The 26,990-nt window shown below is 53.1% G+C and overlaps 2 protein-coding genes across 3 annotated transcripts in view; one reads left to right on the forward strand and one right to left on the reverse strand.

The window, feature by feature from the left end:
- Window positions 1-14,835, reverse strand: LOC122375608 (pescadillo homolog). Of its 2 annotated transcripts, none has more exons than XM_043355113.1 (13): window positions 14,592-14,835; window positions 13,460-13,560; window positions 12,927-13,160; window positions 12,550-12,659; window positions 11,969-12,066; window positions 11,045-11,208; window positions 10,594-10,726; window positions 9,627-9,868; window positions 8,878-9,041; window positions 7,515-7,681; window positions 3,434-3,633; window positions 1,502-1,617; window positions 1-299 (listed from the first exon to the last, which is right to left on the reverse strand). In XM_043355113.1, the coding sequence occupies exons 2-13, from the start codon at window positions 13,487-13,489 to the stop codon at window positions 149-151; spliced, it is 1,809 nt and encodes a 602-aa protein (XP_043211048.1). In that variant the 5' UTR covers window positions 13,490-13,560; window positions 14,592-14,835; the 3' UTR covers window positions 1-148. The 2 variants fall into 2 exon arrangements, with proteins under 2 accessions (XP_043211048.1, XP_043211047.1); XM_043355112.1 differs by having other exon boundaries at window positions 14,678-14,792.
- A 560-nt stretch (window positions 14,836-15,395) lies between these two features.
- LOC122375606 (msx2-interacting protein-like) overlaps window positions 15,396-26,990 on the forward strand; it is a 30,808-nt gene continuing 19,213 nt past the window's right edge. Inside the window, exon 1 of the mRNA XM_043355109.1 lies at window positions 15,396-15,596. Within this exon, the coding sequence (XP_043211044.1) occupies window positions 15,514-15,596 (83 nt within the window). The 5' untranslated portion in view covers window positions 15,396-15,513. The remainder of the gene's footprint in view (window positions 15,597-26,990) is intronic.

A 26,990-nucleotide genomic window follows, 5' to 3' on the forward strand; every position in this document is an offset into this window, starting at 1 on the left:
TCACCTTTACAAGACGATATATTCACTCATCATTGTACAAATGTGGCGAGCAACAGTCTGTTCATCACAAAAGCAGCGCAAAACCTCTCCAGATCCCCAGCAATCCAGCTCGAATACGAGCGGACCGCGCCGGCCCCAGTTCCTACAGCTACGTCTGCGCCAGCGCCTTCTTCATCTGTTTCTTCTCCTGTCGCTTCCGCTCGGCCATCTCCTTCTCCACGATCTGGCGCTTCTTGGTCAGCAGGCGCGCCTCCTCCTGCATCAGCTTCTTCCGCTTCAGCAGCTTGTAGAAACGGTGCCTGCCGAACGAAAACACGTCATCGATCAGCAACAGCATCGCGCGCCGGTAAGTGCCGTTCACCAGGCCTGTTTGTGGTGGTCCGCCTCGTAATTGTTAATTTTGCAGAGTCCGCTCATTTAAAAGGTCCCCTGGGCTTCACATGCCGGTGCAGCTCTCTTCGAGAATTGCATGTTCCGTGCATGAAAAATGAATGCATGCCCTTTCACGCTACCACATGGGCGTTCGGGTGCCATATCGATGAAATACTTCAATCGTCTGCACTTCTGAAGCGGAGAGGATGTGGCTGACATTGGTCCGGCGATAGGAGCCAATTAGTGACACATCGATTGAGGCACACCTATTTTAACCGTTAGCGCGTACGGGCGGTGATTGAGTTAGGTCAAACATGCACGATCTGAAAGTTTGAAACTCTTCAGGGCCCAGTTTCACCAAGTGCGGTAAACTTAATTTGGGGTAAAATACCAAACTACCCCACTCCGTAACTACAAAAAATACTACCCCAAAATTAAGTTAACCTAACTTGGTGAGGTTGGGACACTTGACCCAATCTCACCAAGCTATGTAAACCTAATTTCGGGGTAGTATATTTGTAGTTATGTAGTGGGGTAGTTACTTTGGTATTTTACCCCAAATTGAGTTTACCGCACTTGGTGAAACTTGGCCCAGGATATGCACCAATGTATGTGGGGATTACGAAAATGACTTTCTTTGGTATGAAACAGTAATGATTAATTAGATACAATAATATATCGGTAACTGAATGTAAGAGCCAAAGAAACGTACGGGGACCCGCAGTTGCTACTGTACAGCGACCCTGAGTAAATTGTCCCAGCACCCTCACAGGGAACAACGATAAGCTGTCAGAGGGCACGCACAGAAAACCTCAGCTGCTCTTGTGCAGGGACCGGCAGTCGATATCAATGTTATCGGTTGTTACTGGACAGGACAGACGGCTAGAGTTGGGGTTCGTGTACAATAGCAACTGCGGGTCCCCGTACCTACCCCTGGCCTTGTGAAAACATCATCCGACACATGTTTCATGCGGGCACTACTTCGAACAGTCAACCAGCCGAAAACCAGAAAAAATTAAATAACATGCCGGCCGAGAAGCATCGGCCACATATCCATAAACATCCACACAAAAAACGAGAATCAAAATACCCCTGAGGGACAAAATCAGCCCCGGCCACTACCACTCACTTGTCCTTCTTCTTGATCATCCTGGCGCGCATCCAGAAGTCCTCCTTGCTCTCCTTCATCTTGTCTTTGCGGTCGTCCACCTTCTCAATCTTTCCGGGAGTCACCTTCATTTTGGCCTGGAGGAGGACGTCATACCGCCAGTCAGCGGGGATATCCAGATAATGCCTGATATAGGTCCGATGGCTACGAAGGCAGGTAGCTATTGTAATGGATGTGCGAGGTATGAGATTTGATGAGATGAGGCATCAAATTGCCCGGTATCACTAGATATATCTGGGATATCCCAAGATCGGCTTACATAGGTCATATGGTTGCTAACGTGCAAAACGGCGGGAAGTCCGCGGTATCACTAACCGTCTCCGGGATATTGAAGATCGTCTTACACAGCTCAGTTGGTTGCTAACGTATAAACTGCGGGGAGCCTGAGGTATCACAAGCCAGCCATAAATCAGTGGTGGTGATCGTATTGGCACCCAGCAAACATGGTCTACGAATGGCCGAATAGGCACGATGCTGCACTAACTGGAAATACGCCGTTTTAGCTTTCTTTACACACATCGGCGCATAGCTCGCATAGCGCTGTCACCTGCGCTCCTTCCATTCACCCGACAGGCCGGTCTATATTCAGAACCTAAACGCCGAGACGGCGTCACACGGCCCCAGAAGCTTGTAAGGCACCGTACTCCGGCAGAAGCCGTCAATAGGACTGTCTCAGAGGCATATATGACCGTCTCGCACGCGGGCATCCGGTGGCGCGGTTTGCGCACGGCCGCCAAGCCCTACACGTGTACTAGCTCCGGTACGCGCCGCGCCTTCGCAGAAGAGCTCTCACAAGCGACCCCAGGCGTGCTTTACCAGCTTCCAGCGCATTAGTTCTCTACCAGTCTCCTTGATATCCAAACGGATCCAAGGGCCGCAATATTATAAACACCTTTATTTAGTCTGAGTGGCGGAGGAGATGGCTGAGAGACAGCCTCCCCGGCGAAGAATGAAGACAATTCTCAAGTGCAGCAGACCCTAGTTCTTCGGAAGAAGAAAACCTCGCTTCATGACTTTAAAAAAAGTCTGATCGGTTGGGATAGAAAGGTCACCACACGGCAGAAAGGCGCGAAGGAGCTGCTCCAAACACAAAGCTGACCTATCTTTTACCGTAAGAGGCAAACTATCTCTGAAAAGTTATATAATAGTTATATTCCTCTGACTGAGACGCCACTATGGCTCCTGCCGGACCGTCTGGCGAGGTCCGATCGGCAGACCGGTCGGTCGGTCGGAACTCAGTTATCTAGTCTGCGATCTGTGCCGCCGCCGGTCCGATATTGAGCGGCACGGACCGGGGGAGGGATGGCGGTACCAGTCGCTGACGGGGAATCGGACCTCACCGCCCCCCGTACTGGACATGGGACACCGATTGTACGGTAGCAGGGCAATAAACCACCTCAATGTACAGGTCTCGCGGGTTTTAGCGGTAGGTTTTGCACCTAGAAAATTTAGTGTACTTCAGGCTATATCTTCATCGTCTTAAGCTTTTAAGTGTTGAAGATGCGATCGACTTGTTGGGTAACAAGCCGGCCATGATCGTGTAAAATGGCTTCATCGTAGATCGATTAGTTTCTGAGATATAACCGGAAATGTAAAAGTGCAAAACCTACCGCTTAATCTCGCGAGACCTGTACATTAAATGCACCAAACCAGCTTTATGCAAGTGGATTTTAGCAATCATATGCTGCAAAGCTGACCGGGTAAAATAAGAACTTCAAATGACTTGGTGATTATGGAGCTTCACGTCATGTTCATCATCCTATAGCTCTGCAATGGCCTTCCAGGCCGAAAGAGCTTGCTCCCAACAAAATAACCAAACAAAACGATCGCCCATCGCTCCACGTCACAACACGCACGCCTCATATCCCAGCCCCGTCCGTCCGCCCAGCCTACCTTGGCCGAGTCCTCGGCGGCCTCGTCCTCCATCTCCTCGTCTCCGTCACTGTCCTCCCCCTCTTCCTCCCCATCCGACTCCTCATTGTCCTCGTCCTCCTGCTTCTCGTCGGCTGACTCCTGGTCCTCGTCCTCGTCTGAGGACGGGTCGTCCCCGACCCCGTCCTCCGCCGCCGCCTGCTCCGTACCCTGCAGCTGACCTGAGGACACAGCGGGGGGAGGGTGAGGACGTGGGGGACTTGCGTCCTCCGCCGCCGCCTGCTCCGTACCCTGCAGCTGACCTGGGGACACAGCGGGGGGAGAGTGAGGACGTGGGGGACTTGCGTCCTCCGCCGCCGCCTGCTCCGTACCCTGCAGCTGACCTGGGGACACAGCGGGGGGAGAGTGAGGACGTGGGGGACTTGAGGGCGTGATTACACAGTGTAAAGGGACGTGAGAACACAGGGGTCATGATGATACAGGGGGAGGGGGAAGACACAGGCGACGTGAGGACACGTAACACGATACAAATATTATCACGAAACAGAGAAGACCGGTAATACGAAACAGAGAGGCCGCTGCATGATGATATGGAGCAGGAAGTGAGACTCTCACAGTGGACCTCATAAACCAAATGAGACTCAAAGTGTGAAAAGCTGTAATAGTGTGATTTCGAGGCAAAATGCATGGCTTATTTCGTGATCACAATAGTTTATTCGTTAGCCAGTATTTTATATTTCCAGGCTCATACTTCCCGACTTGCCAACGCCTTACGCCCCCAAGAAGCACTTTCTATGACCGTTTCACCCTCCCACAGTTCATCATCAAAATTCAGCTTCTTTCTGAAGCACCGCAGTCCCGTTTTATCGCCTCGGAACACGATCTTGGCCTGACGACAGTCGTCCCAAACGGCTGATCGGCAGATCGACGCTCGTTAAAGACGGCAGACAATGACCGGCCGAGTGCCGCCCCCGCCACAGTCGCGACGGGTTTCTCCAGAACGTCTAATCATTGGAGTTCTTTTCGAGAAAGAAGGCAGTGGGGTTGAAAAATCAACAAGGGGAGTGTCGGCTGGGGAAGAGAGTGGAGAAGGGGAAGGACGACAACAAGACGGAGGCAAGTCCAATGAGCGGCCTGCCACAGCTCCATCATTGATAGCTGTTTTTGCTCGCCTTTCAACGCCTTATTAGACGTCATACACTGGCCTCACCTACTGCATAAAGCTCCCTGGGGACCAATGACGCCACTAGCACCGAGCACGTCAGTTCGGCAACAAATTTATGCACGTATATACTACCGAATATCGGTACAAATGGGATTTCAGACATCGACGCAGCCAACGGCAGACGGTAGGTAGAAATGAACACATTTTAAGCGTTGTATTTGCGGCAGTGCTGTATCCTGCTTGTGCTCAGGTTCGATCGTGAGCCAGATATGTCGTAAAAGAAAGAAACCCCATAAAAGCTGAGTTAATATGCCGCTAGTGCTGTTCGCTTGCGACAGGGAATGCCCATTACATCCAGCAATGCAGTGCCGCAGGGCTATTGGGACTTGAGGGTCTGTACACTAACTATATACAGCACACCCTTACAAGAAGTCAAGACCGGAGTAACAATAGCAGAATTGCCTGCCTGACGAAAGCTAACAAACTGCCGGACCAATGAATGCAACAATCACACCAGAGGTCACATAAGAGTTCTGACGTCCAACATCTTCACCGCAGTGTCGCCCGAAGTCTGCCACAATCACCAGGGGTCCTGCCGCCTCATGGAGACAGGAGCGACCGATTGATTTTTCCGCGGCGGCGGCGGCGACCCGGGTCGATTGGCCCCGTTCATTCAGAGACTCAGTGCCAACTCAGTGCACACATTGCACATACACACTGTGATGGAGTAAATGAACCATAGAGCCCGGCAGCACGTGCACTTCATCAGGGCAGCGCCCGGCCTATGGAGAAATTAACGGTGCTACCTAATGAGACTCATATGGGTAAGTGCAGCCCCAGGTGCAGTTATATTGTCAATGAAATGAATGATGGTGTGAATAAGACACGAAGGTCTGGGAGCGATCACGACCTTTCGAAGTTCTCACATTGAATATATGAGAAGGCTATATGCTTGGAATACCATTCGGGTACCATTCGAGGGAAAACTTTTTAGGGGGGGGGGGGGGGGAGGAGGTTCTTCACAGGCTATTATTGATCTCTATTAACATACAATGAAACACAATGAGGCTGCCCCCGTTCATGTTAAAGCCAGAACAGTTATAGAGGGAGCAAAAGTGTTCCGTTTCGATCATACATCATATGTCACATCATACATCACATGATCATACATACGATCATGTATACTCCTATAGCTTGAGCATAACTTTCCTAGCAGGCGTAATGAAAAATCGAATTGTGGTCGCTAACAAGCAAAACTTTAGGACACAGCCCCTAACACGACCGCCCAAGCTGTGCAAAATCGAACCCAGTAACGGCCGACGATAGAGCCGCAAAACCCCACACCCGACATCGGTTCCGATGGTTTCAAAGGCCGCACGGCGCCAAAAGCCAGTGGTTTAACGCCGGTAACGATCCGGGCCGTGACAAATGCACTAATGACGTCAGCCAGTGGCGCCGGCATTTCAAACGGCGCGGCACCAGCCGACCGGCAATAAACTGGGCAGTCGCGCCGTTCACAGTGGAAAAAGGCATAGTTTTTTATCACACAAAGGACGCTTGGATAAGTTTCACTTGCTTTGGTGTCAACACAGCCAACGATAAAAGAAGTCTTCGCTTCGAGAGTCTTTGATTTTCAAAGACGAGAACTTGAGCGACAGACAGACTTTTCGGCAGATTCGATTACAGCGCAGAAATACATTAATCACATCGACGCGACTGTCCAACACAGACGACAGGCCAGATGACGTCACTACCCACGCACCGCACAGCCTAACGGAATCCGAAACATAGTGGCGGAGGACACGTGCTTTGAACAATCGTGCAACGGGTGTTTGAAGATGCGTGCAGTTAAAACATTTAAGGAGACAAGCAACAAACTCATCTCAAAGCCGTTTTCATTCAACTGAGGTACTTTTATTATGAAATAAAATTATATGGGATAAAATCACGTGTACAGTAAAATGTTTAAGAACCACTTAACCATCCGTTTCCGGTAACGGTGAACTTTTTTTTCGGCGAAATCTAACGATAGATTTCCGTTTTAACAATACAGACTGGTCGAATATGGCGGACAATCGTAAAGAATAATTATATCGGGTCAGTGTTATCGCAGTTTTGGTTAACACGACCATACGTGAATCATTCCACTAACACGACTTGACGAATTCCACCAACATGGATGAGCTAGATATCTGTAAACTAGATATGAATATATGAACATAGATCGAGTAGCGTTTCCACTATCCTCAGTGGACATCAAAGCGTCTAGGCCTTTTCTTCCGACCCTTTCTTCAATCAAATCTTATCACATCGCCGGCGTAAGAACTGCCAGCAAAGTCACCCGTATACCGCACATCATTTGGGACTTTCCTCGATTCCCAGAAAACCAAACAGACCCGTGCATGAGACAGATCATGCAGACCTTGCACGTAGTTTAAAATTGCAGCGGTTCATTTTCCGAGAAGGGGCTCCAATTGTGCTGCTCTGTGCAGGGAGCCAGGGTGCGGGTCGGACGCCGCTGATGAGTTATTAACACCTAGCCAGGGGTAACACTAGGACAGGCCAGCTCCGTGCCTGTCCACACACACCCGCCTCACGCGGCCGGGCCGCCGGCTGACTCACTGGTGACGGGAGGCCACGACTGCGGGCTCAGCGGTACTGTCCTCGCAGCGACACTGCCAGTAATACTGGAACCATTGAGTCGTTTGAGCTTCCCGGGGCAGACCGGAGGGGGTCTCCCCCTGGTAACATAGGATAGAGACCGACTATTAACTTATAAACTCACCGAGCAGTTTGAGTTTGTCTGGTGGGATGTACTCTCCCCAGGTGACTCAGGAGTAGGACTCTCTGACTCCCAGACTCACCGAGCAGTTTGAGTTTGTCGGGCGGGACGTACTCTCCCCAGGTGACTCAGTAGTCTGACTCCCATAGACTCACCGAGCAGTTTGAGTTTGTCGGGCGGGACGTACTCTCCCCAGGTGACCTCCTCTTCCTTGAACGGTGACAGGTGCGGCGGCAGCTCGACGCCGGGGAAGTAGAGCTGTACGGGCCGCAGGTCGCCGCAGTTGACCGAGTCAAACACCCACTGAGGCTGCACGTAGTACCTGGCGGGCGAAATAACCGTCAGAGAACACAGAAAACCTGCAGCCGTCAGGCAATACCACAGAAAACCTGGCGAACAACAGTCGTCAGACAACGCCACAGAAAACCTGCAGCCGTCAGCCAACACCACAGAAAACCTGGCGAACAGCAGTCGTCAGACACCACCACAGAAAACCATCAGCCGTCAGCCAACACCACAGAAAACCTGGCGAACAACAGTCGTCAGACAACGCCACAGAAAACCTGCAGCCGTCAGCCAACACCACAGAAAACCTGGCGAACAGCAGTCGTCAGACACCACCACAGAAAACCATCAGCCGTCAGCCAACACCACAGAAAACCTGGCGAACAACAGTCGTCAGACAACGCCACAGAAAACCTGCAGCCGTCAGCCAACACCACAGAAAACCTGGTGAACAACAGTCATCAGACACAGCGCCACAGAAAGCCTGGCGGAGCGCAGCAACAGACGTCCCGGGGTCAACACTAAAGGCACAACACAATGAACAAAGTACACGTTATCAAAACCACAATCCCCCGAGGAACATTTGCTACAATTTATTGTTTGGGTTGTCAAATAATGCACAAAATGACGGTAATTCATCATCCTCTACGGCCCTACAGGGTACATGGGTCATGCAATGTCTATGTTGGGGGGGGGGGGCGTCTATGTCACCCAGACCCCACGCCCCACTGAACACACAGTCCGGTCCTCTATCGTCCTGGTCCACTCTACTGTCAAAGCCGCCGCGGCCGCTCCAGTTCTGTGCTCCAGCGCCCACCAGTGGCGGACGAGAGGTGCTCGAGACCCGACCCCACCCCAGTCAGCCGGGTGGTGTCAATATTTGACCAGCACTCGACATGTCGACGGAGGCGGTGGCCCCTCACCTCACCCTCTCCCTCAGTGAAGTGGTATCAGGAGACATCAGTGCACCGACGCTTACTACCTGTCCGACCAGCATCGATAGCTGGGTATAGGCGGGTCACTAAAAAGTAGCACGTCTTTCGTAATAGACCACATTTCGAGAGGACTTACTCTACCTGGTAGTAAAAAGCATTTATGTCACTCATTTCCTAGGAATAAAGGCTAGCCATTTCATGACTGCAACTTATAATAGGAAACACGCATATTTCATAACATGGTTCAGATAAGGAGGAAACATCCCCTGGGTCACCCGGTACCACGTCCGCTTCTCACCTTGAGGTGTACTTTTTGGCGCCCTGCGGCATGGCCCGGTCGATGAGCTGGTGGGTGATGGTCTCGTCTGTCTCCGAGTACGTGGCGCCCGGCGCACACGAGGCGTCCCACGAGCACGTGCCGCCCAGCGCGCGGATGGCAAACACCATCGGCTCACGGGGCACCTGGCACACGGAGGGCACATAGATGGCGTTAGCACAGGGAGAGCATCGCAGCAGTTAGGAAATGAGATTGAGAAGATTATTGGTCTACATCCGAGTGCTGAAAAAGTCACACAAGTCAGTTGCCTTCACAGTGCACAATTAATCGGTGAAGTTTTCCCAGAGATCAGCGTGGGCCGTTCAAGCACCAACGATGCATAAAGTAACACCACACATCATACAGCCTGATAAGTCAGAACTTGATGCTACTTCACTAGCAGGGTTCTGCAAATTAACCATGCCATGTCAGAATCATGCTATTACAAAAGAAACATGACACGGTTCAAACATATACATTATTATAGTGCTATCACCTCAAGCTTCCAGTTATCTACCAATGTGATTCCACCCTACTATCACTACATACATCCTGATATATAACGATATCGCGATATCGTAAAAAAAATCAGATGCACAAAACACCACGAACATCTACATCTGACGGTGTAGCGTCAGTACCTCAATTTCCACTCACCACCGACCCCGCCCAGCTCACCTACCCTCTCTCCTCTCCCACCCCTCCACCTCGTCACCCCCTCAATCACCCACCTCTCGTCCGATGAACACCCGACAGCCGGCGAACAGTCTCTGGAGGCGGCGGGTGCGCTGCCGGCGCCGGCGCACCTCCTCCAGCTCCTCGCCGGCAGCCGCCGCCATCAGCGCCAGCTCGGCGTCATCGTCGGCGTCATCGGCGTCATCGGGCAGCCGGGCGCGCGCCAGAGGCGTGTTGAGCGCCGCCACCCGCTCGTCATCCAGCTCCCGGGTGGACATACACGTGTCTGTGGGGGTCGCTAGAGGGGGGGGGGGGTAATGATTGTGACGGTACTTTGTGGCCATACACGTGTCTGTGGGGGTCGAGGGGAGATAAATTCGACTAAAACTGAGCAGGAGAGGTGGTACTGGAAATGGTGATGCGCGTATGGTGGATACTGAATATGGTTGATACAAATACCATTGATTGATCCCACAGATCAGATTTACATCTACCCAGAATGCAGCCACTAGCCTCACTTCCATCAAAGCTGGCCAGCACTAGGACTTCCATTATCCTCCATGGGATTTTATATAACGTGACATATTACCGCAATAATAGCATGGAACGTCCAAAGAAAACACGTGGAGCAAAAAGTAGCGGCTACGTGATGACAGCCAGGCCCAGACCTCAGGAACCATTGTATTTTGATTTTTGTCAATAGTAGAAAAAAACTTATTTTCCTATATTATTCCTGGTTCAGATTACATACACCGTGACACAAATAAATAAGCCACAAAAGAACTGGCAAACAAAATAAGTAGCTTATAGTCAAAAGCCAGAACTAAACGTCATCGCAAGGCGCAAGGCATCTGCCATCTCGAACCCGTTGGCCGCACCATCCCCAGCACCGTCTATCGGCCGCTCGCCGAACTATCAGTGTACGGGAGACCCGGGCTGATAGAGCATGGGGACCGGGGATTACACGGAGGCTGGGGATTCAGCGACAGAGGCCGACCAGTGCCCACCCGCAGTCTGACCCACCTCCTGTGAGCGCCAGCTTGGGCGGGTACATGAGGTTCAGCGAGTGATAGAGCCGGTAGTTTACGAAGCCGAGCAGCGTGGTATAGAACTCGGAAAAGATGGCCATCACCTTCATGTCCACGTTCTCCGGCCGCTGAGGGAGGGACAGACGAGGCGCGCATTAAAATGCTGCTGCATAAAGCACACACGGATTGTGTAATACTGTTACAACAATCTAAAAATGCAGCATGTCATGATATCACAACCAAATACAAACCAGGATGTCTTCAATACTGATATTTTTTCGTCCTTTCCGAGTTCCAATCCTATATGCATCACTTCATTCCACAGCTAAGCATAGTGTTTTCTCCACCTATCACGGTAGCTTCGTCCATCCTCCAACCGTAAGCCCCGTCCCATCCCGTCCTGTGAGCCCTGTCCCTTCCCTCTACCGTCAGCCCCGCTCTCTCACCATGTAGACAAAGTGGTGCGGCATCACCCAGGTGACGGCGATGCCCTGCACCTCTGCCTGGAAGTAGTAGCCCTTGATGGAGATGAACGCCTTCCGCAATGCCCGTGACTCGATCACATAGTGCATGAATTCGACGGTGAGTCGGCGGCAGTCGGATACCAGCGCTGTGAACGGGGTGGAGAGCAGGGCACAGAGGTCAGAGAGGGCATATATGGGGGGCTGGACGGCAGGGCACAGAGGTCAGACGGGCACACATACGGACCGGTGAGACGGCGACAATCGGACACCAGAGCTAGAACGGGGTGGAGGGCAGGGCACAGAGGTCAGAGAGGGCATATAGGGGGCTGGACGGCAGGCCGGCATAGAGGTCAGAGGGGCACATATACGGACCGGTGAGACGGCGACAATCGGACACCAGAGCTAGAACGGAGCGGAGGGCAGGACACAGTCAGGTAAGATAGAGGCATATAGGGGGCCGGCATACACAGCGGTCAGAGGGTCATACACGGGCCGGACAGTGCGACAGTCGACAACCAGCGCTGTAACGGAGCTGTAGAGGCACACTGAGGTCAGAGACGGAACGGCGCGGCTCGGTGGTTACATTCGGTAACATTACATAGAGAAAAGACGATGGGTGCCCCGATGACGCCCATTCACCTGTGAGCAAACCACCATCCACCGTCTATTCTCATTCTACAATCATTTCCATACATCGACCACACCTTCAACCACAACACGACGAAAACTTCACAACAAAAACCCACCTCGACGGCCACCGAAAACATCTGTACGTCACCCTCCACCCGCGGCCGAGCCCGCACCGCCGCCGGTCATCCCACAAACCGACATACAGCACCACACCACGTCCCGTTCAACTCCAGAGTGAGAGCCCCTCTCCAGGGCGTGTGGCGTCCAATAACTCACCCTCTGATAGTTTACTGACGGTCGGCATGATGGCAAACAGGCTGCAGAGCGACAGCGGGTCGTCCAGATCGTTCAGCGCGTCAGAGAAGGTCGGGTACCTGGCGGCAGGCGCGGTCAGCTAGCGTCAGTGGGTGGATACCATCATTGTGGCCGGCGAGATCAGAGCTCGGTATAGGTCGGGAGGGCGTATCGAGTAGAGGTCGAAGAGGGGAGGGTATAAAGGACAGGGAAGGACAGTGGTTAGGTAATCGATATAAGGAGCAGGAAGGATAGTTGGTTCATGGTGACGGGCAGAGAGATAGATTTTGAGATTACGAGCAGACACTGTGTACCATTGTAAGATTATTCTATACATGAGAGGAGCTTGGTAAGAACTTCTACCACCTGCTTGGCAGCTTGCATGATCGTATGCATGTCATCAAACACCAACCTCTATTATGCCGTAACAAACAGGTTAGTGAGACAAGTAGTGGAGCACTGTGTCTGCTCTACTGCACTGCAGTGAAGCCGTGACTTTGTTATGCACATTGCAGCTGCCATCTATTCGAGTCTCCGTGAGGATACTGACAGAGTTGTCTTACCTTTCTTTGACGAGGTGGTCGAGGTCGTACTTGGGGCGACCCTTGTTGAGCCGCTGGGCGCCCTCGAAGTCGCGTTTGCCCTTCGACTTCTGAATCTTCTTGTGCCTCGCCTGGTAAAAAGATGATGCATAAATTACATTTTTGCTGTTTCATCAGTCGATTACATTCAGTCCGTCATAGTTAACTTTTTCAGATTTAGGTTGATTTGTAAGTAAAAGATACAAGGGTTATCATGACTTTTCAAACAGGTATAAAACGTTAGTTCAACAAATAAAAAGATAAATGATGATTACCCACTTTCTAAACATAACTTTTAACTACTAAGAAGAAAACCAAATGACAGCTATGAAGCCCCCCGTGTCTTAAGTGTAACCGACCTTCATATCCCACATTTTCCAGATGAGCGGCTCATGCAGCAGGAACTGTATATCCTTCTTGTAGTAGAGCGTCTTCTTCTCTGTGGAGCCCTTCTGCGCACGAGTGCGTTTGATGGGCTCGCGGGGGTAGATGCCTTTGAGGATGCAGAGCCGCCGGAAGTCGCGCAGGTTCACCTGCAGCTTGTCCAGCGCCTGCTTCCTGGTCATGTACCAGGACGCCTCGCCCGAGGCGTACTGACAACAGAGCGGAAAAGCCAGGTGAGGAGGGGAGGGCCGTCAGTACTGGTAAAACCTTATTACAGAATGGCTACACATAATCTCATGTTTGAGAGACAGTGACTTTGAAACCGCAGGTGTATAAAATAGAGCATTTTGTCATGAAATAAATGCATTATAGGGGGATACGACTGGAAACAGACTGCAGAGAAGAACAAGATATTAGTTAGCACATGAGCTAAGCACCACTAGAGACAAATATAGCAAATTTCAAACATCTTGCATACATGTCTGGTAGGAAAATAATGGAAACATACCTTTTTCTTCATTTTGCCTGAGCCAGTCATCTTGAATTATGTAACAACAACAACAGCTTGGTTTAAGTGGTACAAGATAATGATCACTGGCTACCCCAGAGCTGAAAAGAGAAAAGTTAACTAGACACACATTATTGGATTCCACAACTGTCCTAACTCTTAATTACAATGCTAATGAGCAAGCAGAAGTCATAAGCACAGCCCACCACTAAAGTAATTTGCAGTTTTACCAATCTCAACGGATGACTTTGGTGATTTTTTAATGCAGAGTGTTCAAAAAGGAGGCATCAATAGTTAAAGTTCCAGCCGCAAAGGTGACGACTGACGATACCTGTAAGCTATGTTCAAAGTTTCATTGTAGTCTGGCTAATCGTTCCTAAGCTTCAGAAACAGAACATACACATGACTGAAACTGCACATTACTTCTGCTGTGCAGAAGTAGGTAATGTGCACATACTTCTGTACAATGCAGCTCCTTCACAATTCAACATAAAATGCTTGTAATGAAATTAAGCACCTCTCTAACATTCCACCTGCCAGTGGGAGAGGAGTGCAGTCTTAAGGGCAGGCTTGTGAGCTGTGAGGGTCAACTTAAGGCAGACTTTGGGGCAGGTCTTCACTGCCTTTTGATAACATTTGATAGGGACCACGGCGGTTCTTTGCCCCTAAATTCGGCAATCCGGGTTCGATTCTCGTGCAACGTACGCAGCATTGCATGCAGCAGGCCATGCATGCGGCGCTGCTGCTGCCTGGCCGCGCCGCCGCTTGGAAGTTGGAAATGTGAGAGGTCCGGTTAGCACCTCGGTCCACTGGATATGGTGCTTAAACCGAACCAACCGACCAATGCAGGCAACAGCAAGTTCGTGAAGTTGCAATGGGTTTGTGGTATACCTACTATCCAACCTGTGCACCCCGACTCCTGAGTGTGCACCTGCCATGCTTTACTCTGGCCCAACATGAGCACTGCTTAGTGTGGCCAGTGGCGCCTGATCTCAAAGCCACCTACTGATACAATTGGTGACATAAATGGCTAAATGAATGAAAAAGTACCTATGCGTCCATAACTTAAACTTATATTACATTATGATCCACAGCATGCACCCGCAACACTGAGTATTTCCTAAATCCTTACCATCATATCCTGTGGCTGTGCTTTGTACTTTTTCTAAGCTTCAGCTTCTGTGCTTCATAGACAATCAATTCATAATGGAAGCGTACCTTGGAAGCGTACGAAAACTGAGAGTCTATGCGTCTATGACCCCCTAATTCTCATCAAATACTCTGAGGAATTCACCTCAAGCACTAGCAAGAACACGGGTTAGAGGGCCTTGAGAACACGTGCGCTTTCACAAAATGTGTGTATGTAGGCAGCATGTAGACATATATGGTGCTACAAAGACGAAGTGTGCATAATCGCTGTCCACTTGCAACCACTAATTTATGATGCGCTGTATGTTGCTTAAACAGTTTGAAGCAGTCGGTTCCTTCAGCAAATGTTTTAATTATTGTTCTCTGTATTTATTTTTTAAATGATATATGCTCGATATGCTGCCGAGGATAACAGAAGTGAGACTGATATCATTCTGTTAAGTAAAAAGCAAACGGTTTAATGAGTGGGTTGATCCCCAATTGGTCACAAAACTTGGGTGGTCTTTTATTTTCAAGCCTTTTTTAAGCTGGTTGTCCACAAAACATCTCATTTTTCGCCAGTAGAACATTTCAATTGAAATATAGAAATGAATGTTGCCTGCCATCTGGTGGTCATCAGTTACCCCTATAGTTAACATTTCTCTCACTAGGTATCGCTGCTGTCGTGAGCGTCATCAGTAGTAGACTCGCCTTGGCTAGTATGTGCCGGGCGCTCCAAAAGATTTTGCTAGCAGGTGGACGCCAACTATTTTGTCGGGGTTCTGGTGTGTGACGTCATTAGAACGCAACAGTGCGAGGTGAGCGAATGTGCTGCAGGTCGCGGAGCGTGTCGCCATGTGGTGTTTGTGAATTTTTTGTGATTGTGGCGAAAAGCGATGGTATACTCATGAGGGCGTTAGGACAAAATGGTCAGAGAGACTAGACATCTCTGGGTTGGAAATTTGCCTGACAGTGTTACCGAGGATCGGATAAAGGAGCACTTCAAAAGGTGAGTTTTGGACCCGCCATATCTCGCTCCCCATTGCTGTTGTGTCCCACGGTCTACCGATTGCTGTATGTTTTTCGACTTATTAGTCCGGAATACAAACGTTTCTATCTGTCCATCTATCCATATATCTATCAAGTATCGTTTATATAACGGGAAGGCTGCGTCTCAGTCCACAACGCAAAGGGCGCGCCATTCTAACAGCTGCTATGAGCTATCATGTTATTCTTTCTCAGGATCGATTTTACTCTGAAAAGAATCATTTGCCTTAAATTCAATGCTGAGGATCCATGATTTTTGGTCCTCAACGTTCATACACCATACTGGATCGCCTATTTCATGTCGTTGTGCCGTACCAGTGCCTCAGTCTGTCGTCTGTCGAATGCAAATGTGTCCGCTTCAACCCAACTGAGCCTGTATGGTTTGTTTGACTTCCTTCCAGCCGAATCCTGCGAACATTGTTTATTCGTGCACGTGGTTTCAGGATGTGGGGTCACGTGGAATGTGGCGCCATTCTTTCCATTAGCATATTCGCTGGCAGTGCAGAATTCGGTGGCTACTACTCTAGCTACATTTTAACTGTAATTGTGAGTATCTCGCTACAATGATGAAGCTTTTAGAAAAACACCATTGCACTTGGACAGAATCGCTATTCTATAGTGATCCATCACAGTCGTTACGGAGCATGGTACCAAGGGCATGGTACACAATGTCCATATTTTATCGAAGGGTGCTGGAGATCGAGCTCAAACAAAGTTTGTGTTGGAAGCTAAGAGCGACTCGAGATTTCGGTAGCCCACGCTACCCTGAAATGACCTCAGATTGACCTCGGATGGCTCTCTGCCCTCTGCATCTGCCCTCGAAGCGTGTGGGGTACCGGACAGTCACAAAGATCTCGCTAAGTTATTGATTTCTAATTCGTCGAGTTAAAGCCCCAAATACCCCCTCCCCCTCTTGGGCTTGGATCCGCCAGTGTAGACTGGTGTCTGATGATATCTGATGAATAATCACAATGAAAATTGGTGTATTCATGAACCGATTGCACAATATGAAAAAGTAGATGAATTGAAGTCGGTACACTGGGCGTGGTGAGCGCGTCTTGTGCTGGTTGTGCATTGAATCGGTTCGTCAGCTGCTATTCACAGGAAAATGGCATTAGAAAATATCTGGATCGAGCGATGAAATATCTGAATCGAGCGTTGATGGATCAAGTAAGAAGAGTTGTCAACCAAAGTGATAGAACTTGAAAGGCGTTACTTTATCCGTCTTTTTCCATTGAAATCCAAACTGTATCGGCGAGTTACTCGTCACGGAATTCGCCACGGCGCTGCTGTGTTACCGGTCTGACGTCACGGCTCGTTACTGAGACAAATTACCGGCCGCTCCGACTCAGGAGTCGTATTTATTCCCGGCACCGGGTTCCAGGCATCGCTGCATCAATTAAAATCGTCGGCGGGGGCGACGAGCGGCGTTCCTGATTGCGCTCCGAAATGCTGGGAAAATTGTGTTACGGTAACCGGTGGCGCTGTGTCCCAGCTCTGCGGTCAGCACGCTCCGTTCGGCATGGCAACACGCGGCGCCATGGCGCAGAGAAACCGCTCGGTGTCGTACCGCCTTCTGAGCACTACTGAAAGGCCCAAAACACTTCCGTAGTGCCATAGGCTGCTGACGAGGCTAGTGGCTACTCAAGTCATTGAACTAGGATCGATATCGACGGGCGCACAGGTTTTCGCAGGATCGGGCTCACATGTGTTCCTCATGTCAGAGGGCGTTCGTGGGTAATTAATGCTACAACAAAGTACACAAACATTTTTGTTTAGTTTCATTTTTAGTTGCTGTGCAGTTTCACGATCGCCACAATGTAATTAAAGGCATAGTACTGCCAATGTGACTGGCACGGCAGGCGGTTTGTCAATAGTACCCACTACGAGTGGTGGCAGCGCCGCTTTGGCAATGCGTAGAAGCGAGCTATAAGCGGACCATCCGATGAACGGTTTCACCGCGATCGATCTGTCGCCATGGGAATATCGGTTTCTGGTCTCCGGCGTCCCCTTCACGACACATCTGGCGCCTCTGCGACCAACCTGACGCCTGCTGGCTGCCGTCTCTGAGTGGTGTCCGTCCAGCCCTGTCCATTCCGTCCCCAGTCCAGTCCCCGGCGGGCTGTGCCGCTCCCCGGCTCTATCAGCCACCAGGCCCCCGGGCGACGTCTGGTAGGGGTCTGCTGCTGGATGGCACTGCACCGGCGTCTGATGAGGTTCTGCACTGGCGTCTGATGAGATCCTGTACCGTCCTGCACTGTTCCATAGCCCAGGCCGGTCCCCTCCTTTCTATACCGCTGGTAGGTGACCGTCCGTCTGTCTATCCATCCATCCATCCGTCTATCCGTCTATGCGTCTATACGTCCATCCGTCCGTCCGTCCGTCCGTCCGTACGTCCGTCCGTCCGTCCGTGCGTTGGTCACAGAACAGGATGTGACGGCTCGGCTGCGGACGTGCTGTTTTTCTGCCCGATTAGCTCTCTGCTGGGGGCGAAGTATGGTGACGTGACCTCGCCTTAGCACGCCGTGTGAAATCCCGCGCAACTGGGCGGACGGATTCGGCAGTGTCGTTGATTTCGCCGTGCCTAAGCAAGCCCGTGCCTGATGTGGTTCGCGGTGGTTTCGTAAGGCTTAGTCGCGATGATTTGATATTTGGAGGTGGCACCTTGGGAACCGCCATATGCTTCTACTCAGACACAGCGCCACAACTCCTGCTGTGTTAGTGAATGTCGCCATCTGGGAGGGTGTCCAAAGCTGACAAACGCTGTTACCACGCCAGCCCGCTTTGTCATTCGACAAGGCTGCTTAGCTGCGCAGAGTTCTCCGAAACTGGACATTACCAGATGCACAGCACTGCCGTCCGGAGCTGCTGCTGTGTTCAGCGGAGCAGCCGGCCTAGGGTGCAGCCGTGGTCGGAACGAGAGGGTACGCCGGGCGTCGGCGATTCCATCAGCACCATCAGCTGGCGTCAGCGTGCGCTGCGGGCGCGGTCACGTCGTCGACATTTGGGTACGGCACATAAATAATATTCGTGTGTGGAGAATACCTGGCGGCCGTGGTAATAGCGCCGGGCCGGGGCCGCGGGCCGCCTCGCTCGCGGGGCCTGGCGCGGCCGGCGCTGGGCGTTCACCGGCGCCGCGGACGGTCGATGGTGACTCACCGACGGCGGCCATGATGGTTTGCCGCGCGCATGCGCACTGGCCGCTCCGCCATGACTGGCCGCGGGGCTGGGGAGGGGAGGGGAGCGCTGCTGCTGCGTAGGTCGGAGCGGGGCAGGGGGGGGGGGCGCTGATGGATGACGGCAGTCGCATGGAAAGCGGCGGTTTTGGAAAACGATGGCTATTGCTGGACGCGGACTTTCATAGGGAGCGGATTATGATTCATGTGGGAGTGGGCGGTGGAACGCCGTCGTTTAGGGAGGACCAACGGGCGTCCGACGAAAGAATGATATTGGATGGTAGTTTGCATGGCTATTCTAAGCTGAGCGAGGTATGCAGACCGTAAATTCTAATAGCTTAGATTTGGCTGCGAATAGGATTGCATTCACCCCCGGCAGTTTATTCTCGTTTGTGATGTTGATGTTAATTGTCGATGCTTGTTCCTAGCCTGGCTTCGATAGCGTAACCTGTATCCCCCTTTATGTCCAAATGTTGCAAACATTTTCTCGTTCCACTGCGGGTTTCAGTTAAGCTCCGAGGAACTTCAGAGGAGGGGGAAATCTACGGACGAATGGCCCAGAGTCAAATGCCACATCATTACCACCATAAAATTCTCGGCGAGCCTGTGGATATTGAAAAGAAATGATATATGATGCCAAAGGCGGTGAACCAGAATTTCTGCTGGCTGAAAAATTGGTGCTTTATTTTCATCATCGAGCTGTACTGTCAAATTGATGTCCAGAAACCTTGCAAGCGCAAAAATAGCGAGGAAAAGAACGGGGAGTGGCAGGAAACGTTCTCGGCTTTGGTTCGGCCGGTCTGACTTTCCTGGTGCACGGGCCCGAACTACACCTTTGGCCTGTCCGATAGCCTCTGGTCGATCGGCGAAGTGTGTGTGTATTTTCACTGTCTGTGTTTGTCGGCCTTGTGTGTGCGGGCGGGGGAGAGTCGAAGGTCCCTTGGTTCTGTACGCACGCACCCCATCCCCCCCCCCCCACAGCCCGCCGGGGAGCGTGTTTATACCGGAGCGCCGGTGAATTGGCCGCCGGCCAAGTCTGGGGCCGGTTTTGTGGGCAGGGAGGGGGGGGGAGGGGTGATACCATCGGCCGCCGGGGCCGGTCGCCGGGCGTCCGCCGGCACCCGACTCGGGCCGAGCCCGTCCCACCAGACCCGCCGGCCCACGCGCGGCCCAGGGGACCGACGGCCAATCAATGGGACCCGGTACTGACCGGCGCCGCGGTACGGGGGATGGGTTATAGACGTCAGCGTACCGCGCAGCGCGCTGGCCAACTATGGTTGCACAACTTTTGGTAATCCCCAGAAGGCCAGCCAGGTTCGAGTTCGGTCAGCCGTGCTGCGACTTCTTAGCTTCTAAAACCGGAATGGATTTCTGCTGCGAAGTATACCAATACCAGCTAGATTCAATATGCACTAAAACAGCTTCGCTCCGTGGCCGTTTCTCCATTGATGAAAAATTCGACGGCTGTCTACAGACTACCGGGCAAACAATGCCGTGAACAGTCTCGACAAAGCTTTTTGGCAAACGCTGAGCTACACTTCTTCCTTTCCACGCCGCCTCCCTAGAACCTCATGTGCGTTCTGTACCACAGTTTTATTGCAATTGTAACCTTAAAGACACCCGGCGTTTTCCTGGCTTTGTTACCATTCTCTTTTGAGCCAGTTTAGTTTTATTACAAGCAACACAGTTGCAGCGCTAACTTGGTCTTACCCTAAGTGGGGTTTTCCACCAGAAGTTCACCCATCCCACCCCAGCTACTCTGACTCCTACTGCTCTGCTGCTTCGTCACTCACGATGGCCTTGCGCAATTTGATATTTAACTTCTCTTGCCTTTTCATTTTTCAAATAGTTGCCTGATGCAGACTGTTTTGCCTCCGCAGTCCGCACTCGGCAGACTGTTTGCCTTTTGCTCCTCTGTCGTTATAGCCGCCACATTACGATTCTTTAGAACCTTTCAAACTATATCTCATTGTTTAAACTTCCGTTCCACACTCTTCGACGCAGAGCCCTCGGATCCGAAGACCTTACCAAATCTCCGTACGTCCCATACGGCCCTGGTATGCCCCCAGTCAATCACTTTTCGCTCCGCATCGTTCGCCCGTCCGACCTCCGCAACTGCTGGTAAACCAAGGCCTGGTAAACGACTGGCGTCTGGTGTGCCGCGGGGACCCTACTGCGCATGCGCGGTACGACGTGGCCGCTCGCCGTCGGCCGGTCGGCTCAAGGAGAAAGGGAGAAACGGCGCCGGCAGCGCGGCCCGACGGCCGGCCGTGGGCTGACGGGAATAGCTAATGAAAGCCGCCGGCTTTGGCGTAAATAATGGCGGCTCCAGGCGCGGCGGTGGTGGCGGTGGCGTCCCGCGCCAGCCGTAATAGAGCCGTGATGACGGTGTGACGGTGTACGCTCGGTGGTGCGGGGTGAACCCGGCTCGGTAAAATCTGCGCACCCACCGCAGCGGCGGCGGGCCGCACGGGCGGCTCGGACGCGGTCTGACGGACCGCCGGGCGCGCCGCGACTCCGCGGAACGACGCGCTGCGACCGCCTCTGCGTCGGCCCGGAGCGGCGGCCTCCGGAGCTGGCCGTACCTGGCCGCCCCCGCCGCCGGGCCGCACCGCAAGTCATGCGCCGCACCCACGGCACTGTCGTCACCGACAGCGACCGGTATTTCGAGCTGGCCGTTTGGCAGTGCTGTGTGGCGCGGCGCCGCCCCCCGCTGCCCGCCGTCCGGCCCTGACGGACAGTCCGGAGCACTGCCAGCGGCGCCGCTCTGAACCGCCGCCGTCGCAGATAAATGCTCCACTGTCATCGGTGGCGGGGGCCGGCCGCGTCCGATTTAGAGCGGCACTGGCACGGCGGGGAGCGCGTGACGCGCCCGGCACCGGCACGCGCCCTGACGGACGGCCTCCTGGCACGCCGGCCGTCCCCTCCCGACGATGGTGGTGCTGGCTCTATTGTTTAGCCATGAGCGGCCGGACAGGGCGATGGGCACCGACGTCAGTTGGACAGCCGACCACTTCCTTTGTTTTGGGCGTGTGGCTCTGTGGTCGATACGTAATGTAGATAACAACAGACAGTCAAGATGGCTCACAGTTACGTAAACTTCATAGGCTGCGTCAGTTTGTCGAGCTGACTTGGTTTTCCTGGCGTGACCGCTATGTTGATAAACTACCTGCAACTACGGGCGCCTGCACGTTCCAAACCCTCCCACCCCTACACGAGCACGTGATAAATCGGGCCCATTTCCTGTCGATGATGTACGAGCGTTACGCATGGTCGAGCCCGATGACTGGGTCTGACCTCCGCGCGCCGGCCGTCCCGGCTCGGCCTTGGATCGCCGCCGGCAGCTGCGTACTGGAACCCAACCACGGAAGGGCCGGACGACGAACACAACATCGGAATGCCGCCCCGCCACACAGATGTTATAGCCCAGACGCTTTGACTTCCGGTAGTCTGGTAAAAACGTAACCACCTTGCGACATGTGATGGCAGCCGCATATTGGCAGTCTCGCAATAACGACGCCCATGTGCGAAGCTGCATCACAAGTAATGAATGATATTCCAATGTCTAGGCTTGTAATATGCCGGTACCATACAAAATGATCCATGCTCGAGTGTCAGTGTGAACTAAAGGTGATTATTCATCACACTTCACCTGCTTACCACTGAGCCTTCTAGCCGTTGTGACTTGCGTGAGCGGCTGGAAGGCCTGCGCGTCAGCGGTTGGACTAATGACGTCACAATGACGCCAGTGACGTCAGCCCAGTGATATCACAATCAGCGCTGACGCTGGGCGGTGTGGCTGTTGTTGTTGTTGGTTTTCCCTCCATCCGCGGCAGAGCCGCGGTGTAGCTTCAGCTCTGGAGGGCCCTGAAGGCGGCCACCAGGGCCGCCACCGTGTCGCCGCGCCTGACCTCTTCCACCGTCGGCAGTATGTTGCCGACCGCCGGGATTCTGAGGCGAACCCCCATCAGTCCCGGGCAGGTCAGCAGAATGTGTCGAGGTGTGTCGGCTTGCTCGCCGCACAGCGGGCAACGAGCTGCAGGGCAGTCGAGGTTCCTGCACTGTGGGCAGTCCGCAGATGGGTTTCGTCCGATGGAATGTAGAAACTGCGCCGAGCCGCTCCAGCGCCCAGTGCGGATCTGGTGGACGTCTACTGCTGTCGTCCTGTCCATGTTGGTGAGAGGTGGTGGCCATCTTGCACCCATAAGCTCTCTGTACCACCCCGTTGCGGCTTTGCGGTCGGGGTCCGGGTATGTCGGCCTGTCCCTTGCGGCGCGGTCTCTGGCGGTGCGGACTGCCGCTCGGTAGATGGTGTCTACATCGAGCATGACGTCTTCTTGTGCCAGCGTCGCAGCCTCGTTTGCCAGGGCGTCGGCGGACTCGTTCTCTGGGATCCCGCAGTGGGATGGAACCCACTGGAGGGTGACCGTTCGGTCTCCGGCGGTGAGCTCCGGTAGCTGCTTCCATATGGCAGCGCCTCTGGCCGAGCGCTGTGCCGACGGACCCTCTCTCAGCGCCGCTACCGCCGACAGCGAGTCGGTACATATAATGACTGGTTCTGGTGCGTCCCGCTGGTGTTCCAGGATGTGGTCCAGCGTCACCTGCAGGGCGACCATCTCCGCTCGAAAGCTGGAGCAGAGTGTGCCCGCTGGGACACGGAGCTCGGTGCGGCTGTCATCAGCTCCGACGATGAGGGCGCCAGCCCCCCCGCGGAGGATCCCGCCGCTCGACGAGCCGTCGGTCCACGCCCACGTCGCGCACTGCGTCATGGACGCCAGGTGATGGAGCGCTGCGTCTCTCTTCGTGGACCTCGCCGCACCGGCGGGCAGCGCGCCAATGCTCAGGTTGAAGGTGATCTTGCCGGTGGGCGTCCACGGTGGCGGTCGCTCTGGTAGCAGGGCCTCAACCGGCAGCTCAACCCGTAGCTTCCGCAGGGCCTCCCGGCCTACTTGGCGCCACCCCGTGACCAGCTTGAGGCGCTGAGGGGGGTCAGCCATGGCGACCGCTCGGAGGGGGTCCTCTGGCGGGAGCGCGGCAGCCTTCGCGAACATACGCGCCGCTAGCGCAGTACGTCGTGCCGCGACAGGCAGCATGCCAGCCTCGGCCGTCACACCGTGGTGTGGTGCGGAGTGTATGCAGCCCGTGACGATCCTCGCCACGGCGCGCATCTCCCGCTCCAGGATCTCGATGTTGGACTTGGACACTGCCGGCAGCCAGGCAGCAGCCGCGTGCTCTATCGCGCCGCGCACGTAGCCGTTTGCGACGGCGCGCAGCTGCTGTTCTTGCAGCCCCCAGCTGCGGCCGGTGAGACGTCGGAGTTGGGCCGCTCGGGGCCGGACGCGCCGACGGAGACTTCTGCAGTGCGGGCCGAAGCTCAGCGTCCTGTCTAGCGTCACTCCCAGAAGTTTCAGCTCAGGTCCCCCTTCCACCAGTTGACCCGCCACGTGGATGTGACAGTCGACGGCGTCTCGGGGGTTCTGGGAGAGGACGAGCAGCTGCGTCTTCTGACCCGCGACCTCCATCTTACTCCGGCGGGCCCACTTCACGAGCGTGTTGGCCGCCAGCTGCGCCCGGTCCCGGGCCACGGCGATGGAGTTGCCGTGGCGGTGTGGCTCGGTTTACCTTGTCATACGGCGCTGACTAGGGCTGTCATCACTGTGCCAATAGAGATAGGTGCTCGGCAATGCGTCCTAGGCTGAATCAATGACGCACAGAGCTCATGCATGCTAGATGCGTGATTGCGTGAGCAAAGAGTAACTGAGCGGCGAGCCATACTGGAAAGGAAGTGCGCTAGCTAATTCATCCAGAACATTGCACGCACAGCTTATCGTATAAGTTGCTGACATCCGCGTATTTTAAGCCCAGCTTAGCGTGGAGGAAGGAGGAAGGCGTGGGTTAACCCGCGAGTTGCTGGGGGGGGGGGCGTTAAACGCCCCCACTTTTTTCGCCGGGCCATAGCATAAAAACGGCGCGCCGCAGGCGCGCCAAATTTTGGGTACCTGTAGGGAATTGTTTGAAGTTTATTGTGACAAAGTTTCAAAAAAATCGGGCGGGAAATTTTTGAGATATCGAGGTTTTAGTGACGTCATGATTTCTGAGTTTTCGACCAAAAACGGCATATGTTCAAAAAATCATATAAAATCACAGAATAGACATACAGACATGCCGTAAACGCCATTAGACTGCCAATACCATGAACAATTAAATGGCTATCTTCGATTATTGATTATTGTTCCGCATTTTCCAAAATCTTGAACTGAATCTTGGCAATTTCTCGTGACGACTTCACGACCATGATACATGCATTTCTTAAATTGAACTTTTTGAGCCAAACACGTACACATATGATAAAATGAATGTCACCATCGTGTTATACGCCCCAAATTACCCATAAAACATGTGTCACAGGCTGCGAATATCAGTTTTGATTTTCGGGGATATGTGCCTACCCGGTTGACCTGACCTTGACCCTGACCTATGCTTGACTGATCCCTACATGGAAGTGACACTCTTGTAGGTCTTATATGATGGATTGCGCACCGTTTGGACAGAGTTTATGACGAGAGGCGCCCATTGCGAAGTCCTGAAGTCCATGCTACTGAAAGCCCGATTTCAGGTGTTTGACCTGACCTTGACCCGACCTGTGACCTCAAAATTCAATTTTAAACTACTCATCTGAAGCGTCTCGTCGCGTTCTTTCGTTTGCCGCCTCGTGCGTTTCGCTGCGCCTATCGGTTCTCGAGTTATCGGCTGGGGGCGTTTAACGCCCCCCCCCCCCCCAGCAAACGGTGGGTGGCGGAATACCCCAGCAACTGCCGGGTTAAAGGGACTATCCCACCTTCTAAAATGTTGTTAAAACCAGTTAAATTGTGCCCGACTTTATAGATTGGATGACCAGGAACACGGTTCTGGCATTTATCTTTAATTAAACATCTTCGGCTTCCCATATTCCAAACACAAACTTTCAAATATGTGACGTCACAGCCCAAAATTACCTCCTTCCCCAGGCCACATTACTGTCATAAAGCTGATTCTTTTTACTCTGTAGGCACCACAACAAAGTTCAGACCAAGTTTTAAGCGATTTTTCAACGAACAAACCCATTTAAATCAGAATGACTAAACGAGGTGACGTCACACTAACGGTCGCTCCATGTTGAAGATAGGGCCTTGTACAAGGCTCATTTTCAAATGAAGGGAACGAATTTCTTCAACACCAAGAGGCCGCGGGGGTTGCAACCTAGATACAGGGTGTCCGGAAATTGATTGCACACTGTCCATATGCCCGTATCCCGCACATGCTCCCGCCAAACCGGTTAGGCAGGGTCGCGACCCCGCCCCCGGGCACCCCAGCGTGTCAGCTGATCACGTGACCCAGCAGGTGACCTGACCCGAGCCGCAGTGAGCGGCCACAGGTCATTTTCCGAGAGGCAGTCTTCGCGCGCGGGCCCCATATCGGGAATGGTGAGGGAGCACACTTTGACGACGCGCCACCGCGCGGTTGGGATGGTTTAAGCCGGGATGACGGTAGGCGATGTTGCCCGACAAGTGGGCGTATCTCGCCGGACCCTTTATTACTGGCTAGCTCTCGACCGCAGCGGTGCATCACTTGAGAATCGTAAGGGTCGTGGGAGAAAGACTGTGCTGAGCAGAGTGGCCAAAATCGTGCTCGCCAAGGCCGTGCTGAAACGACGCCAATCGACGCGGAAACTGGCCAAAAAAGCTGACTGAGAAGGGTCACCCGGTGTCGAAGACCACTGTTCACCACTACATGACCAAGTGCTTGGGTCTCAAGCCGCTAAAACTGCGCCGCCAGCCAAAACCGACCGAAGCCCAGAAGCGGAAAAGGCTGGCATTTGCCCGGGAGCGGAAGAACTGGACCATCCAGGACTGGCGGCGCGTTTTGTTCGGCGATGAGTCGGTGTTCGAGCTCATGCACCCGCCGAATTGCCAGAACGAGCGCGTCTGGGCGCACAGCAGCGCTGAAGTGCCTGCCATCAACACGGTGAAGCAGCCGCTGAAAGTCATGGTCTGGGCCATGATGAGTCATCAGGGCCTGTCGGAGCTCCACTTTGTCCCCCGCGGCCAGACCGTGACGGCCCAGTACTACGTGGAGGAGGTCCTGAAGAAGTCGGCAGCGTCGGCGATGAAGCGGAAGAGAAAGACGGGGCCGCCAACACA

Source organism: Amphibalanus amphitrite, unplaced genomic scaffold, assembly GCF_019059575.1.
Source record: "Amphibalanus amphitrite isolate SeventyFive unplaced genomic scaffold, NRLGWU_Aamphi_draft 001881F_arrow, whole genome shotgun sequence".
Taxonomy (NCBI): domain Eukaryota; kingdom Metazoa; phylum Arthropoda; class Thecostraca; order Balanomorpha; family Balanidae; genus Amphibalanus; species Amphibalanus amphitrite.